The sequence below is a fragment of the Montipora capricornis genome, chromosome 10 (assembly GCF_036669925.1).
Source record: "Montipora capricornis isolate CH-2021 chromosome 10, ASM3666992v2, whole genome shotgun sequence".
NCBI classification, from domain to species: Eukaryota; Metazoa; Cnidaria; class Anthozoa; order Scleractinia; family Acroporidae; genus Montipora; species Montipora capricornis.
This window is the reverse complement of record NC_090892.1, coordinates 28,029,787-28,052,630: the sequence shown is the minus strand read 5'-3', so window position 1 is coordinate 28,052,630 and position 22,844 is coordinate 28,029,787. Positions and strand designations below refer to the sequence as shown.

Genomic DNA, 22,844 nt, shown 5'->3' with positions numbered 1-22,844 from the left:
GGGTCACCCTTATACAATGTAGTTCCCTTGATAAGTGTTTCTGAAAGAGTTATCATGCAGAAGCTTTTGTTTGTTATTTATTATTAGTATTGTTATGATACCACGAGTTTTCTGTTGCCGATGAAGATATCACACAACCTTTGCTTACACATACACTTGCCACCTTCCCGGCATCATATGCAAATGGCTACACGTCTTTCTAAAACATTCAAAGTTCATTCTTTAGAAGTGGTTTGTTATGCGTGCGAGCCTGCTTGTTGTAGTTAATAACCCCTGAAATCTAATTAAGTATTCGTCATGCGTAGCAAAATGTAATTCATCTTAGTTTAGGTCAAATAATCAAATCACGCAAAAGATTTTCCATTTGTTTCTACTTAGCTTTAATTTTTTTTGCAAATGTTATGCATATATTACTGCCCAATTCTGCTCAAAACCCTTTATTCTTCTGGCAGAATGGTCGCCTCAAAAATCACTTATTCTGCTCGTAATTTCGGCCAGAAGAATTTATCCAAGCCTGCTGCTGAGTCACCATTGAAGTGAACAAAATTGATTTTTGTTTTTGCTAGTTAAGCACCAAAAGCAAAGATAACACATACGTTTACAAGTGTTAAAGAATTTGACGTTGTTTCCTTTAATTGCTACTATGATAAAAAAAAGCACTTCTTTTTTTTCTTCAGATTTTGAAAGTGTGATTGCTTAAAACTTGACTGGCAAAATTTTGAGCTTTGATTTTTATCCAATGCACTTTGGAGTGTAAGTTTTGGATTTCGTGGTCCGCCATTACATAATTGACTAACATTGATACTCTGAGCAGTGAAAGATCTCACCTGTACTTACATGCACACTGCAACTGGCCATTTGCAATTTACTTTTGAACTCTTTTCAATTCTCTGAGGGTGTTCAATTACAAAAGCTAAATATCTGTAGGAAAGGACATACAGGGTGTACAATTATGAGTGCATCACTCTGTTCCAGAAATTAGTGAAAAATTTCTACAAGTCTTCAACCTGTAATGACCAGCTGAGAAACAACTACATGTAGATGACGAAAGAAAGTACTGTAGATAAGAACACTGTCATTTGCAAAAGGATAGTTAAAGCCAGACAGATGATAATGATTTTTATGTTTGTGTGTGACTGACAGGTGCCTATCAGATGCTTCCCATCCCTGGTCAGTATCCCAGTCCGTTTCCAAAACCACCAGTTATTCCTCCAGTCCCAGCTGAGGCTATTGTTCAAGGTCCTGTGATGACATCATATCAAGACCACGAGGAGCAGGTGGTGGGTATTCACAGATTTTTTCACAGTTGTAACGTAAAGACACTTTGCACACTATCACCATCATACCTACTTACATATCGAATGTTAAAACGTCTTGAATCTTTAAAAATAGCTGGTGTACATTAACACTTACATGCTAGTGTTTAATAAGTCATATACAGTATTCTCGTCAGATCTGTATCACGTTTACAAACTCAAGGCAAAGCCGAGAGTTTGTACATGTGACACAGATCTGCCACTTATATTGTATGTATGACTTGTAGATTTTGTTTGTCAACAAGGTTGACATGGTTTAATGCAACTCTGGTTTGAAGGATAATGATTGTAACTTTCAAGTTATGGTTCAAGACTCTGGTGTCTTTATGAGGAGAGAAATGCAGTGCATGGCGTTAATTACCAAGACTTTGGCTTAAGATGGAAATACCAAAGCATCTCTACACAGAAAGATTGTTTGCTCAAATTATTATCAATACTAACAAAGGCTTGAAAAATGATGAACTTGCATTTTAAACGCAGTTAAGGATAAACCTACAAAGATTCATAAAACTAAAATCTGCGATTACTCTCGGTTTTCAACAACCCGTTTCAATGATGATCTCTCTCAACAACAAATGCCTTTTTTCTTGTGGTGTCTTTATAGACTTAAAAAAGGAATTCGACACGGCACGGTAGATCATGCAATCTTTCTTACTTGACAAACTAAATCATTATGGATTTCGTGGCATATTATATTTAAATGATTCTTATCCTATCTGCAAGGCCAAACACAAAGCACACAAATTGGTCCATATATCTCTGAAAAAGCTGTAACACCTTGCGGTGTCCCACAAGGATCTGTATTAGGCCCATTGTTACTTTTATTATGTATTAATGATATTTGCAGCTGCTCAGATAAGCGCAACTTTATCTTTTCTCTGATTATACTGCTATTTTGTACGCCGATAAAAACATTTGCGGAATGTCTTGCAGATTTCTTTATCCAGGCCTTAATGATAAGTACTGTTATTCTTTATTTATTGTAGACTCATCCCTCCTTTGTATGTGTGTGTATGTATAGAATTAGTATAATTTCATAGGCGTTTTTTTTTTCAAAATGGCCACAAGCCATTTTCTTGAAGTGACAAATACCGGTAATCAAACAATCACCAATGTAATTATACTAAAACAATTGTTCACCTCAGGCTCGGTTGATATCGGTGAATAAAATCCTCGCCTTTGGCCCGTGATTGTTAAATATTTCTGCGTATAAGTATACATAGATTACATAGATTTAAGTAAATAATAATAATAAATAATTTTGATCGTTACACATCAACTAACAGGCCCGCCTAGATTAGCTCTACATGTAGCTACCTAGGAAAATAAAGATTGTTGTTGTTGCTGTTGTTGTTATTTGCAAATGCTTGTTGCAAGCATCTTCCACTTAATGCATGTAAACATTTTCTGTTGGGCTGTACACAGTCTAGTTTTGAATCCCAGCAGGTGATGGTACTAATAATAATAATATATATATTTTTATCATTATTATTTGATTGTCTTAGCAAAAGGTTATCACAGTTAAAGTGGTACTACATGTATGATCAAAAAATCTAATCTTTTTTTCTTTGGGTTTCAAAACTATGTTAGTGACCCAAGTTTTAAGCCTTAATTTCAAACAGACACGTTTTTATTTTAACTGGAATTTTCCTACTCAATGGTCTGCCATTATTATCGCGTTTGCACGCGACTGAATTAACATACAGCTCTGGAGTTTCAGGCTTTCAGATTTTTAAACTCGTGTTTTGCATACATAACAAACTGCTCTTTTAGGTAGTGAGTGAATGACGCCACTTTTCCCTAGATCTAACCCTCTGAGGTCCAGTCGGTCAGTTTTGAACGTGAGTAATGGCGGACCATGAAATCCAAAACTTGGACTCAAAGTAAACAGCCTTTGGATAAAATTGCAAGGCAGGTGTTAAGCAAACACAGTTTCAAAATCTGAGGGAAAAACTGGAGCGATATTTTGATCATAGTACCACCTTAAGAAACCAAGTGAAACATTTGCAAATTAACTCAGTGACTTCATTTTCAGTTTTCTTTTCATTTATTTAAGTTCCCTCCTTAACTTCGATCATTTTTCATTTACTCATGCAGAAAATAGTTTCTTTTTAACACCATGTGATTATTATATATTCCAATTGTTTGACCTTGCTTCAGGATGAGATTGTGCCCGAGCTTCCAGCTGCTGCCAAGAAAGAAACAGCTTGGGAAAGAGGATTAAAACTGGCTAAAGAAGTAAGAAGTGCAGTGTACATTCCTGTGTTTTACATTAAAAAAAGAGACTTTGACATTTTACATTCCAATAACTTATGTCTTCGTTTTGGACGGCGAGCATTAGGTAGAAATTTGCACCTACGGGTGCTTGTTGTCCTAAGGCTGCGACTGTTACAGTAAAAGGGTTATTTGCAATGCAATGGTTGATGTACTAATTGTAGAAGTTGTCTTCTACAGTAGTTAACATAGAGGGCGGGGCAGCTGACTGGTGACCCCACCCCCTTCCCCAAGGTATGCTTCTTCAACTAATGCCCCACTCTCTAGACTCTGCAAAGATTTCATTTAATCATACCAAGCTACACATTGCATCTCCCAAAAGTCTGTTGTCATTTCCTGTTTATCAGATAAAGAAAGCAGCGCAGAAGCGCAAAGAGGAAGACGCGGATTTTGAGGAGAAACGTATGGTGCTGGGTATCACAGCTGAGGACAATGACGATGAAAATGATAAAGAAAACTTAACTCGACGACGCGAGATGTTGCGCAATAGGGTGGAGAAGGAGTTAATAGTTGATGAGGATGATGCGAGGTATCGCAGAGGAGGAGATATTGTTTCTCGATGGAGGGACAAACGACCAACCTCGCCCATGCACTACAAGGTCAGTCAAGACATTGATAACGCATTGACATACGTACGTTGTAGTAGAGAGCAGTGCGTTCGTTTGTAAGCACCTGTCACATTAGAAGTAGGATAGGAAACAAGAAACGACTGACAGCCAATGTGTTATGTTTGGGTGGGTGATCTTCAGATGTCGTCATGTTTTGCACGGAATTTTCTGCCAGGAGAATTTTTAAGAAAACCTGGCTCGGGTTACGTAACCAGAAGACTTACTGTCCCTTTAATGTGCGTCCCTCAAGCTATGGTTGATAGACTTCTTGTTCCCATACGGCATGCACCGTTTTGAACTTTGATAGTACATAATTAACTTGTTACAGTCATTTCCATAAATTGTAACAAGATTACCGTGGAATTTTGTCATTATACCATTTCGTTATTTATGAGAGCTTCTTGTTCTTTCTTTCTCCCATGTTTCGGTCTAGGATCGGGACAGGCGGAAAAGAAGAGGAAATCGATCACCATCTTCCTCGCCTGAAAGGTAACCTTAGGTAAAGCGTAAAATCTGCCAAATAATTTGGCTATAAAACTTCGTGTGCGATAGGAGTTACATGTATTTCCGAAGAAAGGTGTATTAAAGTAGCTTGTAGCCGGAGAAAACTTGCATGAAAGGTAAGATAAAGCTTTTTAATTCATGAAATTTCAGACCTTATGGAAAGATGCAACAGCCCATAACAGCAGCAATAACAACAACAACTACTCGTGTATCATTATTAATAACTCCTGGGTATAATTAACAAATAGTAAACAGTTCAGCGTATACCATCAAGCTAAGGTTGCACGTGCAGGGATGGCGCAGTGGTGAGAGCATTCGCCTCACACCAATGTGGCGCGGGTTTGATTCCCAGATCCGGCGTCATGTGTGAGTTTGTTGGTTCTCTACGCTGCTCCGAGAGGTTTTTCTCCTGGAAGTCCGGTTTGCACGTATTAATTTGATTTGATTTCATTTGTGCACGACCCCACAAGCTATTCAGCTTTAAACATTATCGTGTGAAAATAAAGTATTATTATTATTATTATTATTATTATTATTATTATTATTATTATTATTATTATTATTATTGTTATTATTATTATTAAGTAAAAATAGAAAGTGAATGGTTCATTGATATATGTTCACGTTGTCGTCAAAACCTAAAATTTGGGAATTTCTCGTTGTTGCTTTGTCCGGGGCGGTAAATAAATGAACGGAAAGTTTTTCTTTTTTTTAACCAATCATATTGTGGTTTTGTACGAGACTAAGTCGAGGGCATAGCAAACCAACACAAAAGATGGTACTGAAGATAGAAGAAACATTTATTTATGAACTAACTATTCAATTTTCAGTAGGACCGGAGTAGTATCATGATGATGTTTTGAACTTCTGGAAATAGAAGCGTGAAAACATAATTATTTCTGTGAAAGTCACTTTACTTTATTACGTATCTTTTAAAGCGTTTTTAATCCAGTCAGTTGGTTGTTATCCTGACTCAGTAATAAACAGGAGAAGCTGATGAAAAACATTTGAAAGACAGGGCGTTGATTTGTTGATGTTTTGTATCCTCAGAGATCGGCGGAATAGGCGAAGGACTGGAGACAGTGAAAAAGTCAAGACAAGAACCAAGGACACAACGAGAGAGCGAGACAAAGAACGGAGCAAAAAAACTGCAGCAGCTAAAGATACAGCCACGGACGGAAAACCAGGGGAAAGGTTAAAAAGCAAAAGGAACAGAATGCTGCTGAAGAAAACCAAGCAACTGGGGAAAGTAAACAGGAGACTGCAGTTACGGAAGTGAAAGCCACAAAGGAGGAAGAACAAATGAATACAGATGTAAAACAACAGCAACAAGAACAAGAACAACAACAACAACAACAACAACAACAGCAGCGTCAAGAAACGAATCTGGAACAGAGAAAGACTGAGCCAGATGATAGAAGAAAGATTAAAGTACCGGAAAAAGGGGAGAGCGCTGATGTAAAACCAACTAAGGAAACTGACAAGAAAGTAGAATTAATTGGCGGTGGAGCTGAAGAAAAGGACAAATTGAAAACAAAAGTATTGGGTATCTCAAGTTCAAGGTTACCGAACGACGAATGGATAGATCCATGGCAAAGAACAACTTCTCCCAAGCGACATTCAGTGTCATCAGCCAGCTCAAGGAGCCGCTCATCCTCGTCTTCGTCAGATTCGTCTCGCTCTTCACGGTCACGTTCACATTCGGGATCCGAGTCACGCTCCACATCACATTCTGCTTCTCGTTCTCGGTCACGTTCTGCTTCGCATACGCCTTCCAGGTCTCCGTCGCGGTCGCACTCTAGATCTCGATCAAAAACACGTTCCAGATCTGGTTCGGTTTCTTCAGCGAGTGAGCATTCCAGCTCATCAAGCAGTAAAAGTGCCACAGTGGAGGTGAAACCTGGTGTGGGATGGGAGGAGAAGAACGAAAAACAAGCGTCACACGATTCGTCTGATTCAGAATCCGGATCTGAATCAGAATCCAATCCATCAATATCGAAATCCAAATCCAAATCCAAATCGCCTGATTCGGTTCCTAAAAGCCCTGTTAAACCAAAACCCACTCCTGACAAAGGGCCTCGAACCCCGCCAAAGGAATCCACATTGACTCGCAATGTCAAGGATGTTAAGGATAGAAAAAATCGCTTTGAGTATGGAAGAAGAGAAAGAATCGAGAAAGGACGGCCAATGCGGCAAGGTGCTTCATGGAATAGGCGACTGGAAGGATCAAGGCTTACAGATGATCACAACAGGTGTGTAACTGGCCAAACCCCTTCTCAGTAGGGAAATCTAACCTTAACATTTACATTTTTCGCCTCACTAGCTCAGTTAAGGCTGTCTTTTTCTAATCAGTTAGCCGAGAATAAAGTACTGAATATTGAAAGTGCATTGCGTAATGAGCTATCTCTGAAAATTTTAACGCGATATACCCGATAATCTCTGAGCAACGATGGTTTGAAAATTCAAACACCCACCCAAGAATTTATCAGTTTTTGATGGCTAATAACTGGCTCGTTAGAGTGAGTTTCAATCGAGTGTCTAAAACCAAAACCAAAGTTATTACTTTGGCCAATCAAAAAGGACGGAGACAATCTGGTAAACCAATTAAAACTCTAAGGGCCGATTTACACGGTGCGATTTTTTGTCGCATGCGACAAGCTCACGACAGGCCTAAGACATGACTTACGATTGTCGTAGCGTTTTAAAACATGTTTTAGGGCCGATTTACACGATACGATTTTGTCGCATGCGACAAGCTCACGACAGGCCTACGACATGTCTTAAAACATGTTTTAAAATGCTACGACATTTTTTCTGAAGTACACAACAATCGTAAATCATGTCGTGGGCCTGTCGTAAGCCGTTGTCGCATGCGACAAAGTCGTACCGTGTAAATCGGGCCTTAAAATGCTACGACATTTTCCTGACGTACACAACAATCGTAACTCATGTCGTGGGCCTGTCGTGAGCCATTGTCGCATGCGACAAAAATCGTACCGTGTAAATCGGCCCTAACTAATTGCACGTAGCCGACACAGGGCGCGGAAGATTGTGCACGCGCGAGCCACGATTGGTTTTGGTGTCACTTCTGATTGGTTGAAAAAGTGGCGCGAGAACTTTGAACCAATCACTGAGTGAAGTAATGCAAAACTAAAGTAATTCGCTAATTACTTTCGACACTCAACTGAAAACCGCTCTATCAAAGGCAAAAGGCTTAAAATTGGTGATTTAACCAAGTTAACAAGGTTTTATCTTTTGAAGTCAATTTGTAAATAGCATGATGGTTTCTGTGAGGAAACTCATATGTGAATGGCACAAAAAGTTAACAATGGCGTTGGCTAAAATTCCCTTATAAACAGTGCAGCCGTGGCGTAGGTCATCGCCTTTACCGACTCTATCGCTTTCTTTGAATTTTCACAATCCTGTTACACTGAACATAATGACTCGATTGTGGTGAGATTAATCTAAGACAAAAGGTAAAAGCCTTAAAACAAACTTCATGCAGTTTGTTGACGACATCTTTCCTCGAGAATCGGTCGACAACGTTTTGTTGGCTGCGTTATAAATATAAGTATCGTAGTCTTCTCGTGCAGTACGGAATTCTGAGGTACTCGTGGTGTTTTGAAAGTTCTCAACTTCAAAGACCACGTTCAATTTTCGAGAACTTTAAAAATATCATCATTCGCACAATTAATTCCGGATTGTATGAGAAGAACGTGAGATTTCCCATGCAAATAAGGAAGAAAATGCAACTTTACGATCCCCTCCAATATTTACCACAACTTGTATTGAGGAATGTTCTTGTACATGACCTGGCCTTATGGTTTGATGATTAAGCATTTTGTTGTGATATTAGAGTAGGAACCCCATAAGTGGGACAACATTCGTTCTTTTGCACACACGATCTAACGAGTTGAACGAAAGGATTGGGCCCTCCACCTGCACAAGAGAATATGAATTGTTAGATCTTTTTTGCAAAAGTGCGCTTCGCAAACGTTGATTCCTGTCATCTGCCTCACGGATTGGTACCCAAATTGTACTTGACTGCCTCCAATCACAAGTAGCCAATTTTAATGGAACTACTGGACATAATAAAATTGCTCCCTTTAGTTTTCTTCTGTTGACCTTCCTCGCTTTTGCCTTATACAGTAAAATCTTTCTTATGTTTATGTACGGCGTTAAAAGATGTTGGCCTATGAGAAGTATCCGCGTTATATGAACGATTTTAGGTGCTGTAAATTTAAGAGAAGAAATCTCTGGACATCGGAGAGATTTAGCGTAGCCTTTAGGTGAAACGGCAAAGAGGAGGCTACGGTTTGTTGCAAAAGCGTGAAGATTCTCAAATTGTAACGTGTCTTCGTCTTTTGAGACGTTGCTCGATGGGCCAAGAAATGAACTCAAATCAAGCAACGGTCTCTGTTATTCTTGAGAAAGCACAAATTGCCGTGGACGCGAGGCTAAATCTCTCGATTACTTTACACATGTAATGTCCGCTTAAGAAAAGCTTTCCCTCACAGGGTGTAGCGGAATCATGTTTAGTTTGAAATGAAAACATTGTTGAAAATATCCTCCGTGATAATTTATGATGTCTCTTGTTTGTTTTGTTTGTCGAGTAGAGATCGAGATTATCATTCCCGGACAAGGAAGAATCTGGATCGACGCAGAAGATCACGCTCACCGGCACGAGCTAGGGTACGTTTGCTCTCGTCGGTGATATGCGACCAGTAAACCTCAAAAATTAATGGGCAATACTTAACGAAAATCTTCATCAAATCTATTTTATTTGTTCCTGCATTGTTTGAACTTTTGTTATAGCTCTTTTTTGTTCTTTTCGCAGAATGGTGATCGTCGGCGCCTCGACGAAGGAAGAACGTAAGTCGCTAAAATCTGAAATTATTGACCAGGGCCCACTGAGTTGTTCAAAAGCCGATTAACGCTAATCCCAGGTTTAAAATTAAGCAAGGAGTTTTATTTCTCTATTCCCAAATGCTGTGCAACGCTGATATTCAGCAGAACTTTACATTAGAGAAGTCAATCTTGAAAAACAAGTAAACAAAAGAAACTTTCACCAAAAAGTTGAAAGCATGAAACAAAAGTTTACGCTAATCCTGGATTAAGTTAATCGGCTTTCGAACAACCGGGCCCAGTTATCCAAAGACCGATTAACACTACCCCGCTTACCCAGTACAAACCAAGACTTGAGTTTTGCCTGTCAATCTTGTGTTATTTGCCACCTTCAAGGACGGCAGCAGTAGCACCGTACTATACATAACGGCTATATATATCTAACTTTTGAAACTATCCTGTTATGAAGGGTTCTTTGTGTTGCTCTTTGAGGCGTTTTTGTAAAAAAATTCTTGAAATCTTTCCTTTTTGTGGTAGTTCACTGTAATTGCACTACACAATATGTCACCGGGTTGTGTAAGGAGTGTCCGTGGTGCCAATAGGCCCGCACCGCGTGCATAAATCACGAAAATAAAGAGGTCTGTGGGAAGCGTGCTGAGTTTCAACAAAATGAGCCCCAAAATCGGCAAGAATTTGTGACGCTGATGAATAATAAAGCAGCAGCTATTTCCAAAACGATAGAATTACCTGGTGATAAATAACCTCGTCTTGGAGAGTAAATTTTTGATTTTGCAGAAACAAATGTCACCCTTAAGAGTTAAGCGATTGTGATCTTTGTGTTGAATTCGCATATTTCTTGTCAAACTTTGTAATACTTGAAAGAAAAAAAAGAAAAACATAAACCCGGTGTCTTGTCGTCATTTTGACACAGTTGTATCCTTTGTTTCGTAAGTAAACACGCTAGGTAACTTGATCACGGCGCCCGCTGAATTTGATGTCACTTTCGATTCTGCGATTTACTTGTGCAGCCAAAAGTACAACAGAAATATTGAACGTTTTTCGCTCATGATAACTTTTTGATTCGCCGTTCAAAATTTGTTGTTTTTGTTGCTAATGGCAAAATATTTTATTCTCGATTGACACTTCCTGAAAACTTCCTCCTGCTCTTCCTAAAAACTGTGTATCAATATTTATTTACTTTTGCACCAATATTTGTTTTGCATAAAGCAGTTAACAAAATCCCTACCTTGCTTAGTTCGCATTTTTGAACGTTAAAATAGAATTTTCGCTCCTATGTTTCTGGCATGAAGTGGCATATTTTTTAGGTCTCCCATCCAGATACTAACTTCGCCGGATAGGAATTAACTTCAGTGAACTTTTGTATTAGAAAGCTGTCAGACTCTCAGAGTGCACGCTTAAACTTGTTTTAAATAAGAAGTTGTAAGGGAACTTGAAAATGACCAACATGTCAGCCTCGAAACCAATGTTATCGGTGGCTAGCGTTGGATATTTACCTCGCCGCTTCGCGGCTCGGTGAATAGTTGTTTTAAAACTATTAGAGCAAAGACAACTTGAATCTGCTGGAAGACAAAACGCAGCTCAGTTGACAATATGGAATAAAGCGCTGTTACTGCACTATCACACGTACGCAATGCGTGCCAAATTTTTTTCTTTTTTATAACATTTCCTTTCCACTAATTACACTGTAATACTTTCGTTACGGCGTTCACACCAAGAGGAGCCACGTTTTTGAGACGCAGACATAAACCGAAAGTGAACATTTCGCATGCGAGGAAAGTAGTATCTCCCAGAGTTTTAAAGTAATCATCTCTAATGAAATGTGATTGTGTGGATACAAGTTGAAAGGGCTACAGCTCGCTTACGGTTGCCGCCCCTTTGTCAAAAACGGACTAACAACACCACCAAGCCACATCAGAAACATACAAAAGGACTGAATTGCAAAATAAAAAAAGATACATACCTTCCTGCGTAAAGAAACTTTGTTACCTTTTTTCTACATCAGTGCATTGCACCAAAAGAGCGAAATTTCTGCTAAAAATCTATGATTTAGAAAAAAAAAAGGGAAACAAGTTTCAATGTTGTATTTTCTCGTCAGCTTATATCTTGGAGAAACATAGCATCTTCCTTCAATTTGCATTTATAGATGATAATTGAGTGTAGTTGAACTTTTTTACCAGACTTTCTTGGGTATATCTTTCCCCGAACAAAATTTCCGTCAATCCTGAAATTGATTTTTATTAAGTCTTTCAATGATGTTTTTTTTTTAATCTTTGCTTTTAGTCGGGAACGTTCTTCAAGTGCTGATAGTATGGAACATGCGTTGGCCCGACCAAGTTCTCCTCGTCCTACACGAGAGCGTGGTGGACTGCGCCGCGGTTCTGGAGTGTCATCAAGCGATACTGAAAGTGCAAGCAGTGACTCGGAGAGTGAATCAGAGGAAGAAGAAGAAGAAGATCGAAACCTGGTCAGAACCCGCCGGGCAGGGCCTGAGACTGACCAAGTCAAGCGCAATATACCATTATCAAGCGGGAACATCAGATACACCGGTCATAAAGATATAAAACTTACTTTGAATAAGGTATGTAAATATTTTATTATGCATAAGTTCTAACTTAGCAAAGTTACCAAGCTACATACCTTGGCTCCCACCAAAAGAGCGGCTGAATGTATTGGCAGGTAGGCAGGCCGTCTTCTTTCTGTGACTGCTTTGAGCAGACGTCTTCAAAGTTCCTTTCGTCTAGATTTCAGAACCAGAAATTTTTGGTTGTTATACGACGTGTGTGAAGAACGACAACGATAATAAAGTAAATATTTTTTTCAAGCAGTGCGGTTTGGTTTTGTTATGTCTTGAGACAAACCTGAGATCGTGCATAATTATTTTATAGTCTGTATCAAGGCCTGACAGAGAAGAGACAAAGCCACCTTCCCATCATCCCCCACAGGAAAGAACAGAAGCCAGCAGTAGCAGTGAAAAACAAGTGGTTGCAAAGAAACGTACACGTGATTCATCCCCAGTCCTTGAGGCTTCAAACCTTGCAAGGGACGTGGTTTCGTCATCAGTCCCTGCGCAGACTCCAAACAAAAACGATAAAAGGTCTGCAGATTCACAAGTTGACACTGCTACATCCGGGAAAGCAAATACCGCAAACACTTCCTCCAGGAGAGAAGAACTACTCCGTGAACTTAAAGCTGTCGAAGACGCCATCGCCAGAAAACGAGCAAGAATCGAATAAAAATAAGAATAAATATTTGTACAAGCAGAGCCTACCACACATGTTTGGACGATTTACAGATTTTATCTTAAATGTACAGCCAATAATTCTTAATCATCGCATTTTTCTTCCGTCGTTTAATGTAATAAACGCATTAAAACTCTAAAAATGCATAGAAGACGTTTCCTGTCAGTGATCGCTTGTCTTTTGTACGTTATTCATATTGATTACCTAACCCTAATCAGTGTCCGTCGCAGTTTGAGTGGCACAAGCCTCTACGCAAATCGGTTGTTACAAGCCTGATTGAATATATGTCTTCCATATACAGTGAAAGCGTGGAACCTGTTTCTGTAGCATACATCGTGTCGCTTGCTTTCGTCAAAAACTCTGTTCATTTGTCCAGTCGTCGTTAGTGGGGAAAAGCAAGATAAATTAACAGGCGCTTCGTGTCATTTGATTGTTGGACGATGTGATGAATAAAGTATGCTGAGGTTTTTTTTCCTTACAGTAAATAACCCTTTTGGCCTGACGGACTGAGTGTGATTTTGTAAGGGCGGTCCTATAAGGCGAACTACAAGAGGCCATTTCCGAGTTTATATCTGCCTCCTGTTCAAAGCGAGTCTAAGTGCGAAGTTTTTGTGATAGTAATTAGTTCTACTTTACATATGAATGAAAACGAATTTTCTTACGAAAAACTTTGCAATGAAACTCGCTTTAAAGAGCAGGCAGACATGAACTCGGAAATGGCTTATTAGAATGCTTCGGGCTATTTTTCATGATGTGCACTCTCGAGTTCCTTGCTCAGTCCCACCCCTCCTTCCCTCCCTATGCCAATACTTGATGGATTAAGAGGATCCCTATTATTCAGTGTAACTTGCTTGTTTTATTTGTGTTGGCAAGCAAATCTGGGGGGTAATGGCATGGCATTTTTAGACCGAAAAATTGGCACGACACTCCAGTCTTTTTATATAACCACACCACGTAATGCATGGAAGAGAAGGTTGTAATGTGCTTTTAGAATTTTCGGCAGTCAATTTGTTTTCCTTGACATTGGCTCCAGCTTGTTGATGCGTAAAATGATGCAATGTGTTACGTTCTCTTGATTATCTGAAAAGTTGATATTAAATGACCGCAAAAAGCCATATTTTCCGCATTCTCTTAGGGCTTGGTTTCAGTGACCACGAAAGCTTAAACACAAAAACAAAATTCCCTAATTAACGACAAGTTAATGTGTCTGCGTCTTTTGAGTACTAAACCAGCCTTTAGAGGCAAAGAAAAAAGTTATGATAGGTTAACTTGAATAAATGTGTCGTGTCCTTTGTACTTGCATTCTGAGCCAGTCCCCAGGGATACGGCAAGAGCTCTTCACTGGCTCCTTTAAGTTACAGTTCACTTGTAAATTCCACGGTTTTATGGTTCTCTTGTTCCGGTTCACAAACGAACGCTTTAATTTGTAAAAATATAAAACCAGGTTTTCGAACCTTTCAAATACCTATGCAAAATTTCCACATTCAGTTTCCTTGAAAAAGCTTAAAAGTGGACTTTTCCTTTTTGTGAGGAAAATTCGACTTCTCATTTGCATTTAAGATCAGTCTAAAGTTTGCGTCGGTAAGTTTTCCGCCTGATATTTAGTCCTCCTTGTTGTTTACATCGGTTATCCATTGACGCACAGCACAGTTCTTTTCACGTATTAACTGAAATTACTTTTTCGTTTGTGTATGCCGGATTTCATTCGGTTTTCTTGTTACAGGTATGCCTGATCATTTTTGCTGATGTTCAGTTCAGTAGTGACGCTTTAGTTAAACAACTAATTGGCAGGTGATGATAGAGGCCAGATGGTTTCGATTCGTCAATGTGTATTTCTTCTCCTTGGTCTTTTTCTTGGCTTCAATATCACCTTGTTTGTGAGACAGAATCAATGCCGTTTGATTTATGCAAGTCACATCCGACCAAAGACTTTAACCAAAGAACTTGGAAACCGTAATTTCTTATTTGTTGGTGTTATGACCGCCGAACAGTTAGTGCAGACTCGAGCTAAGGCAGTGTACGCTACATGGGGAAAGAATGTTCCAGGAAAAATAACGTTCTTTTCAAGCGGTGAAACTGGCAAAAGGCTCGGTTTGCCGGTTGTTAGTCTACCTGATGTTGATGATACGTATCCACCGCTAAAGAAGTCTTTGATGATGATTAAATACATGCACGACTTCCACATCGATGACTACGAGTGGTTTATGCGAGCAGATGACGATGTCTACGTCCGAAACGACAGATTGGTTCGCTTCTTACGTTCGCTAAACAGTTCCGATGATGTTCATCTCGGACACGCAGGTGTTGGAGCAAAGGAGGAACTTGGAATGCTCAGCCTAAATCCCGGGGACAACTATTGTATAGGTGGACCGGGGGTGATATTAAGCCGAAGTGTTTTAAAAAAGGTTGCCCCTCATTTGGAACATTGTTTAAAAACAGCACCAACAACACACGAGGATGTTGAAGTTGGACGATGCATTCAGCTTTACGCTGGAGTGCAGTGCACCTGGGCTTACGAGGTAGGGACAAAAAAATGTAATGTTTTGTCTTAAGATATGGCCTTCCATTACTTTGTTTACAATCTTTTGGCTGCGACCATGGAATTAAAGGAATTATTTGGATTTAGGTGTATTCACGCTTAATTTTGGAAAACGGGAGCTTTCAACTTTACAACTTTGTCTTACAATCACTCAAGTTTTAGAAATGCTGCCCGAGGTTTGCGTGGTAGACTAAGGAGACTGGTTTATTGACAACTCCTCAATTAAACCGAATCGCTAAACGCTGCATTTCGGCGAAACAACATTGTTTACGCTTTCGGTCATCAACAAACGAAAATTTATCATAAAGGTGTCTTGCTATAAACAAATATTGAAGAGAACTTGAAAAACTAGCTATAGACTGCCAGCCAAATTCTCAGCCGTTATAATTTAGTCTCTTGATAATCACCGAAATGTTAGCAATAAAAAACTGAAGTTCTTGTTTGGGAAAAAGTAACCCGGCATTCCTTGTAAATTTTTCAAATTTGAAAATGTAAACCAATCTTTCGCTAACATTACCTGGTACGTTTGCTCAAATTTTCAGGAAGCTTTAATGCGATGCACCCAGAGTTTTTAATGGCGATTTACTGGCGGGTTGATTTAGAGTAATATGAGCTCATGCAAATGAGGCTATATAGGTCAACAAAGATTCCGCAATACTCCAGTGCCTGTTAAGACCTGCCTGCAAATTTTATTTTAAATGGGTACAGGTAGCTTAGTGACATCAGTGCCTATTTGCGCTGTCTGGAGAAACGGATACCGTCATTAATTAACCATTAAAAGGTGAAAATAGCGTTTTCTTTCTAAGAGAAGAATTTACCTAGCCTCGCAAGCAGAACGAAGAAAGCGCAAATGCGGCAATTATGACAATTTTGAGATTGTCGTCGGCTCGACCGAAAATCGACATTAGGATACCCCAGGCCCTTCGCCAACAGTTAAAAGTTTCGCACTCGTTTGCAGATGCGTTTGAATGGAAAGCTTTCAACGACAACGACGTCGTAGATATCAAACTTCTTGAAGACAAAACGAAACAGGCCGTGTGAACAACTTAAGTTTTCATAATCGTTTTTGTGGGGATCTTTTGCATCCTTTCACAATTTTAACTTGGTAGGTTTGTCGTAATTTTGCATGAATAGGTGGTTGCAGCCATTCTCTAGGGACATCGATAACAATGCTGTAATGTGCAATAGGACATTTGCATGATGACGCCATATGACTACAAGTACCAGAATCCTTCAGGTTTCGCTTTTTTCAGGTTAATTAGAGCTATTGTTATTTTTACCCCACTGGGAATACAAAATTTAAATATGAAAAGAAAAACAAACTGAATTGTGGTAGTTGTAGTCAAATGACGCCATCGTGAAAATTGCCTGTTGCTTGTAGACGAACAAAAGGAGCTAATTACAGATCTTTTGTTTTGCTGCGATGACGTAACGTGAAAACCACATACACACAAAAGCAAGAAGAGCGTATCATGTTCAGTGGTGCGGAATAGAGGGTGTACTGCAGCACTGCTACAATGAATAGTGAATTTGTCAACCCCCTTAATAACTTCCTTATCCTTGGTTTTTAGATGAGAACGCTTTTTTTCCATCACTACACGGAGAAGGGGCAAATATTTCACGCTGATCTCAACACCAAGACCATTCGTGATGCCATCACGTTGCATCCTATTAAGGAGCCTGCCTACATGCATCGTTTACACTTACATTTCATGAACGAGCGAATTCAACATTTACAATATGAAGCTGTTAAGCTGCAACGCGTTTTAAGAAACATGGATCGGCTCATACAAGCTGAAGATACCGCGCTTCCGCCTCAGAAAAAAGTTAACCTTCAAGATATAAGAGATTTTCACCATCAACTGCCAAGAAATAGTACTGAACAATGGAACATGTTCACTTCAAGCTCCCTCTACTTTGATGGCATGTTACGGTCTCCGGGGACAAGTATCCGTGGAGCACTGAAAATTGAACTAACCAATACACTGGAAAGGAACTCTGAGTTTCTAAAAGAGGAGGCAAGGAGGACTCCGCATTCTGGGAGCATGAAAATCCAGAAGGTAAATTATGGTTACCAACGCTTTCATCCTTTGTATGGCATTCAACACATTATGCAATTAACAGTAAAAACGGAAAAGAAGATTCGCACCGAGAAGACTGGAAAAACCAGACAAATTAACACTTCAAGTGAAAGATGGTTTCATACCCAGCTTCCATTTGGAAACCTGTTACACAGCGCCGAACCAATGACCGATACTTCGTCGTATGTCCACTTTCTTGTCCCTTTGGAAGGGCGCTTGGAAACATTTCGTCGTTTTATGAAAAATTTTGAAGAGATCTGTTTAAAACCAAGATTGATGGTAAAGCTCGTTGTAGCATATTCGTCCCATGTCTCCTCTCCCGACCAGCACAAAGCCATACTAAAGAAATATCAAGATAAATATCCTTTTGCGGATCTCATCTGGATTGACGTTGCGGGTAGCTTTTCACGCGGGATCGCCCTTTCTCTTGCAGCTGATCAGTTTGACCGATCGGCTTTGTTATTCTTATGTGATGTTGACTTGGTCTTCAGCAAAGCATTTGTTGATCGCTGTCGAATGAACACAGCACTTGGCAGAAGAGTTTATTTTCCGATCATGTTCAGTCAGTTTGATCCTCAAATATCGCACACTAACAATAGCCTCCCTGACTCGTACTACAGCGTTAACAAAGATGCAGGAATTTGGCGAACATATTCCTATGGGCCTGCCTGCATATATCATCAAGATCTGCACGCTGTCGGAGGGTTTGACACAAGAATCAAAGGCTGGGGGTGGGAAGATGTGGATTTGTACGAAAAATTTGTGAACCACACAGAGATCGACGTATTTCGAGCAGCCGATCCTAATCTTATACATATTTACCATCCAGTAAACTGCGATCCCAATCTTCCTGGACGACAATTGATACTTTGTAAAGGATCACAAGCATCGGGATTAGCCAATCAAAAAGCATTAGTGAAAGCAATGATAGAAATGTCTAAGGATACAAGGCACTCTCAACACATATTATGACGCAGACCTTTAATTCAAAAGCCAAGCAAAGACGATTGTTCTAATTTGATAAATACTGAGATCCAATTTTATAATTTCTTTATTTAATCCTGATTTAACAAAGAACATTAACAAATTCGTGGAATGAGTGGAGGAAAGTAAATTGGATTAGTACACTTGCTGGGGTGATTAATATGGCAACTTTGTTTTTGTTCTTTTTTGTTCTTCGAAAGTGTCGAGAAATTTTTGGCCTATCACTTAGACCACGAAGCACCATAAATTCTGACTAATCGAAGTTAACTTATTAATTACAAGTAACACAAAAAATTAATCACAGGTTTCTCATCGTTAGTGCTAATTGGGCTTCCGTGAGAGATTTTACATCGCGTTTTACGTAAAACGGGAAACGGTAGGCCGCTTTTTTATTAAATTAAAGCATGAAATTCTTTTATTCTAACTCGTCTTCTCAACGCTGAGAAGTTACTTGGTACCTGTCACTTATATTAAACAAGGTTTTTCTCCATTTTGTCGCAAAACGCAAAGTTTGCCGTGCACTAAATCTCTCTGTATATGTCTTCACAGTGGTGAGATAACATTGTCGAATTCTACATTATTCTAGTAGGCCTCTTCGGAAAATACCATACTTTTCATTTGTTCCCCCAAATTTTGCATAAGCATTGTTTTTGTTTTGTCTTCGGACCGTTAAAAGTCCCAAGAGAAACGTGAAACAATGCTTATGCAAAATTTGGGGGGACAAACAAAGAGTATTATGGTATTTTCCGAAGTGGCCAATAGACCAATTTTCATATATTAAAATTCAGTCCTAAACTAAACACATCATCTCAAGGCTCTGGGGAATAAACATAAGGATTTGTATGAGTTTATTCCCCATAGCCTCGAGATGATGTCTTTTGGTTTGGACTGAATTTTAATGTATCGAAATTGGTCTATTGGTGAAATTTGCTTCACAGCAGAAGCTACTCTAAACGTTTTGGTTTCGGTTATAAAATACACGATCACGGAAATGAACATTAATGCTAGAATGATTACATGTAAATGTGAAGAATACCAGAGCCTCCACTTATTATTTTTGTAAACGGTGGATAGTCCAAGTAATCTTCTGGATAAATTTCTGCCCAGTGGATAAGCACCGTAAGTGGTTAAATATCCGATATATATTTATAGCGCCGACTACCCTCCATCAACTGGGCACTGTAATGGGAAGAGCAGATTCAGAATTCGAGAACTTGTAGATTCACAGGTTTCTAGACTGAAAAAGGGTTAGGAGTCTGTTCTCCGTATGCGATATTTGCACTCGAAGACATTACCAAAAAATCGAATTATTATTCAATTATTGCAGGAGTAAAGTGTACAGAATCCGACATTTGAATGACAATCTTTTTCCTTATCCTTTCATTTCTGAAGTACCATTTAAATCGAGTTATTTTCTTATTAGTTTTTAAAGGCTTGAGTTACAAGTTGAAGGCATTTGAATATAACTAAATTCTCGAAAAGTACGTAAATTTTAACTTTACAGAACCTATGGAGACTGGTGCGAGAAAAGGATGATGAACATTCATTCCTTGTTCGTTTTGAAAGCAATAAATCCTGTGTAGAGTGATTTGCCTACCATAAGTTAAGGGTAAAGGCTAGCGTTATTTTTAGCTTAGTTAGGGTACATGCAGCTGTTTATCTTTACTTGAGGGGCACTTTCTGACGTTCACGATTGTCTGTGTTTTGAAACAAGAGTGATGTTGAAGCTGGGGAAAAGAGCAAGAGGACACTTCGTGACGCTTACTGAGATCCGCGTGCGTCTAATTACTTGCATGTCTGGACATATCTGTCCATATTTGACGGGAAAGGAAAGGAACTTTATTTTAGTGTCTAGTGTTATTTTTAGATTAGTGTCTAAACTGAAATTAACAATCAACGCAAATCAAATCAAATGTTGGCTTTTGAGGACAGGGGAAAACCGGAGTACTCAGAGAAAACCTCTCGGTGCAGACATAGTTAATAGAGGGGAATGGTTATGAAACCCGACAAATTTCTTTGTTGTAGGTTTTTGTTCTCTTTATTGGCCTTGACCGTGCACAAAATACAATAGTTGTTTACTCATTACTCAGGAACTAACCAATAGAAACGTGTTGGTTGCGTAATTTATGCATAGTGTATGAGCGCAAAACAAAAGATTGTGCACGGTTGTGGACTTTCCAACCTAAATCTTGGCATCTTTGTTTGCTCCTCTGATGTTTGCCGAGCTTCAAAACCAGTCCCCTTCTATTAACTATGGTGCAGAGTAGAGAACCAACAAACTCAAACCACATATGACGCCGAGTCTGGGAGTCGAACCCGGGCCACATTGGTTGGAGGAGAGTGCTCTCACAACTGCGCCATCCCTGCACCAAAAAAAAAAATACTTAAAGCAATTTGACAACTGTTAAACAGATAAGAAGTGAACACATTATTACGACATAAAGTACTCACTGTCTTCATAATTAGTAAAAATTTCTAAATTTGGACTGAAAAAAACCTTCTAAGTAACAGATTTCACAATCGAGCTTTGCAAACAACTGCATCTACTTTTAAAAATTCATTAATAATTCATGAGCGTAACAGCCTATCAAAACACCGATAAAACGTCATGTGTATCAACTTAATATCCTGATAAAATACTCCTCGTTAGTATTCTTTATATAACTAGACACTCGATGAGCGTACACTGGGTTGCCTGTGGTATTTGTTACTCAAAACCAGAAGGGACTGAGTAGGGTGGTATTGAACTGCAGCATTCCAGTCAATTTTTTCAAGTCGAGGGTCATTAAGACCATTTGAGGGGTCACCCAGAAGTCGTGCCACCAGAGGCCGGCGCCCTTTTTGCTCAGACGTTCATACGACGAAACAGATTTTTTTCTGAGGTTAAAAACTTGGCTACCAACCTATTAATCATTAATATTTTGTCAGAAAAAAAACCTGTCATCTTCAGAAAAAATAGGCACGCATCGCGTACGTGTGGTAGTGCAGTAACACAGCACTTTTTTACATATAGGCCACTTTGGAAAATACCATAAAAATCTTTGTTTGTCCCCCCAAATTTTGCATAAGCATTGTTTCCAGTTTCTCTTGGGACTTACAATGGTCCCAAGAGAAAACAAAAACAATGCTCATGAAGGGGAAGGGGGGGGGGGGGGGGGACAAAGAGTATTATGGCATCTTCCAAAGTGGCCTCTCTCTCCACCCAGGTGTATAAATGGGTACCGGCGAATTGCTGCGGGTAACCCTGCGATGGACTGGCATCCCATCCATGGGGAAGTAGCGAATACTCCTGGTTGCTTCATGCTAATGAAACTGGAGATAAGTGCCGGCCTGATTGGGCCTTCTGGTTCGTAAGCAGAGACTACTATACTTTTAATAGTACACGATATTGTTTTGGTATTGTATATCATTGTTGAGTCATGGTAAAAGTCTTAGGTAAATAGCCCCCTGAGAAGATGTGGTTGATCGCAAAGTACTAAACCCAGAAAGATTGAAGAACATAAAAGGGAATCGAGAGACATTGGATTCTACTCTGACATGTTGATCATTTTCAAGTTCCCTCACAATTTCTTTTCACCACAAGTTTAAGTGTACACTCTGAACGTCTGACAGCTTTGTGACCCTTTGTAATACAAAAGTTCATTGAAGTTAAATTCCTTTCCGGCGGGGTTAGTATCTGGATGGGTGACCTAAAGTAACAGAAGCATAGGACCGAAAATTCTATTTTAACGCCCAAAAATGCGAACTAAGCAAGGCACAGATTTTGTTAGCTTGCTTTATGAAAAACAAATATTGATGCAAAAGTAAATAAATATTGATACACACTTTTTAGGAAGAACAGAAGGAAGTTTTCAGGATGGTCGATCGAGAATAAAATATTTTGCAGTCAGCAACAACATTTACGACATGAAAACAACATTAATTTTGAACCCCGAATATAAAAAGTTACGATCAGCGACAAACATTTTTGGAGATTTTTTCTACGTTCAATTTTCTTATTGTACTTTTGGCTTCACAAGTAAAGCGCAAAATCGAAAGTGACATCGAATTCAGCGGGCGCCGTGATGAAGTTACCGCGTGAAGCATCTGTGTCAAATGATGGCAAGACACAAGGTTTTGTTTTTGTTAGTTTTCTTTTTCTTTCAAGTGTTTTAAAGTTTGACAAGAAATGTGCGAATTCAACGCAAAGATCACAATCGCCCAACTCTTGAGGTTGACCATTGTTTCTGCAAAGTCAAAAATTTACTCTTGAAGATGAGGTTATTTATCACCAGGTAATTCCATCGTTTTGGAAATAGCAGCTACTTTATTATTCATCATCATCACAATTTTTTGCTGATTTTGGGGCTCATTTTGTTGAAACTCAAGCACGCTTCCAACAGACCTGTTTATTTTCGTGAACCTTTCCTGCTTACGGAGCAATACCATACAAA

The 22,844-nt window shown here is 39.2% G+C and overlaps 2 protein-coding genes across 2 annotated transcripts; both read left to right on the top strand.

The window, feature by feature from the left end:
- The first annotated feature begins 1,147 nt into the window (after positions 1 to 1,147).
- LOC138018769 (zinc finger CCCH domain-containing protein 18-like) lies at positions 1,148 to 12,955 on the top strand. Its single transcript, XM_068865454.1, has 10 exons — positions 1,148 to 1,280; positions 3,477 to 3,554; positions 3,938 to 4,189; positions 4,632 to 4,687; positions 5,753 to 5,951; positions 6,029 to 6,954; positions 9,319 to 9,394; positions 9,540 to 9,574; positions 11,849 to 12,146; positions 12,454 to 12,955. Exons 1-10 carry the CDS (start codon positions 1,155 to 1,157, stop codon positions 12,799 to 12,801), a joined length of 2,394 nt encoding a protein of 797 aa, XP_068721555.1. The 5' UTR covers positions 1,148 to 1,154; the 3' UTR covers positions 12,802 to 12,955.
- A 1,273-nt stretch (positions 12,956 to 14,228) lies between these two features.
- LOC138018768 (chondroitin sulfate synthase 3-like) lies at positions 14,229 to 19,999 on the top strand. Its single transcript, XM_068865453.1, has 3 exons — positions 14,229 to 14,388; positions 14,531 to 15,326; positions 16,918 to 19,999. Exons 2-3 carry the CDS (start codon positions 14,616 to 14,618, stop codon positions 18,397 to 18,399), a joined length of 2,193 nt encoding a protein of 730 aa, XP_068721554.1. The 5' UTR covers positions 14,229 to 14,388; positions 14,531 to 14,615; the 3' UTR covers positions 18,400 to 19,999.
- Positions 20,000 to 22,844: the final 2,845 nt, after the last annotated feature.

Coding starts and splice junctions, on each gene's coding strand:
- LOC138018769 (XM_068865454.1), top strand. CDS start 1,155: ATGCTTCCCATCCCTGGTCAGTATCCCAGTCCGTTTCCAAAACCACCA. Junction 9,395..9,539: donor GCTCACCGGCACGAGCTAGG/GTACGTTTGCTC, acceptor TTCTTTTCGCAG/AATGGTGATCGTCGGCGCCT. Junction 12,147..12,453: donor TAAAACTTACTTTGAATAAG/GTATGTAAATAT, acceptor ATTATTTTATAG/TCTGTATCAAGGCCTGACAG.
- LOC138018768 (XM_068865453.1), top strand. CDS start 14,616: ATGGTTTCGATTCGTCAATGTGTATTTCTTCTCCTTGGTCTTTTTCTT. Junction 15,327..16,917: donor AGTGCACCTGGGCTTACGAG/GTAGGGACAAAA, acceptor CTTGGTTTTTAG/ATGAGAACGCTTTTTTTCCA.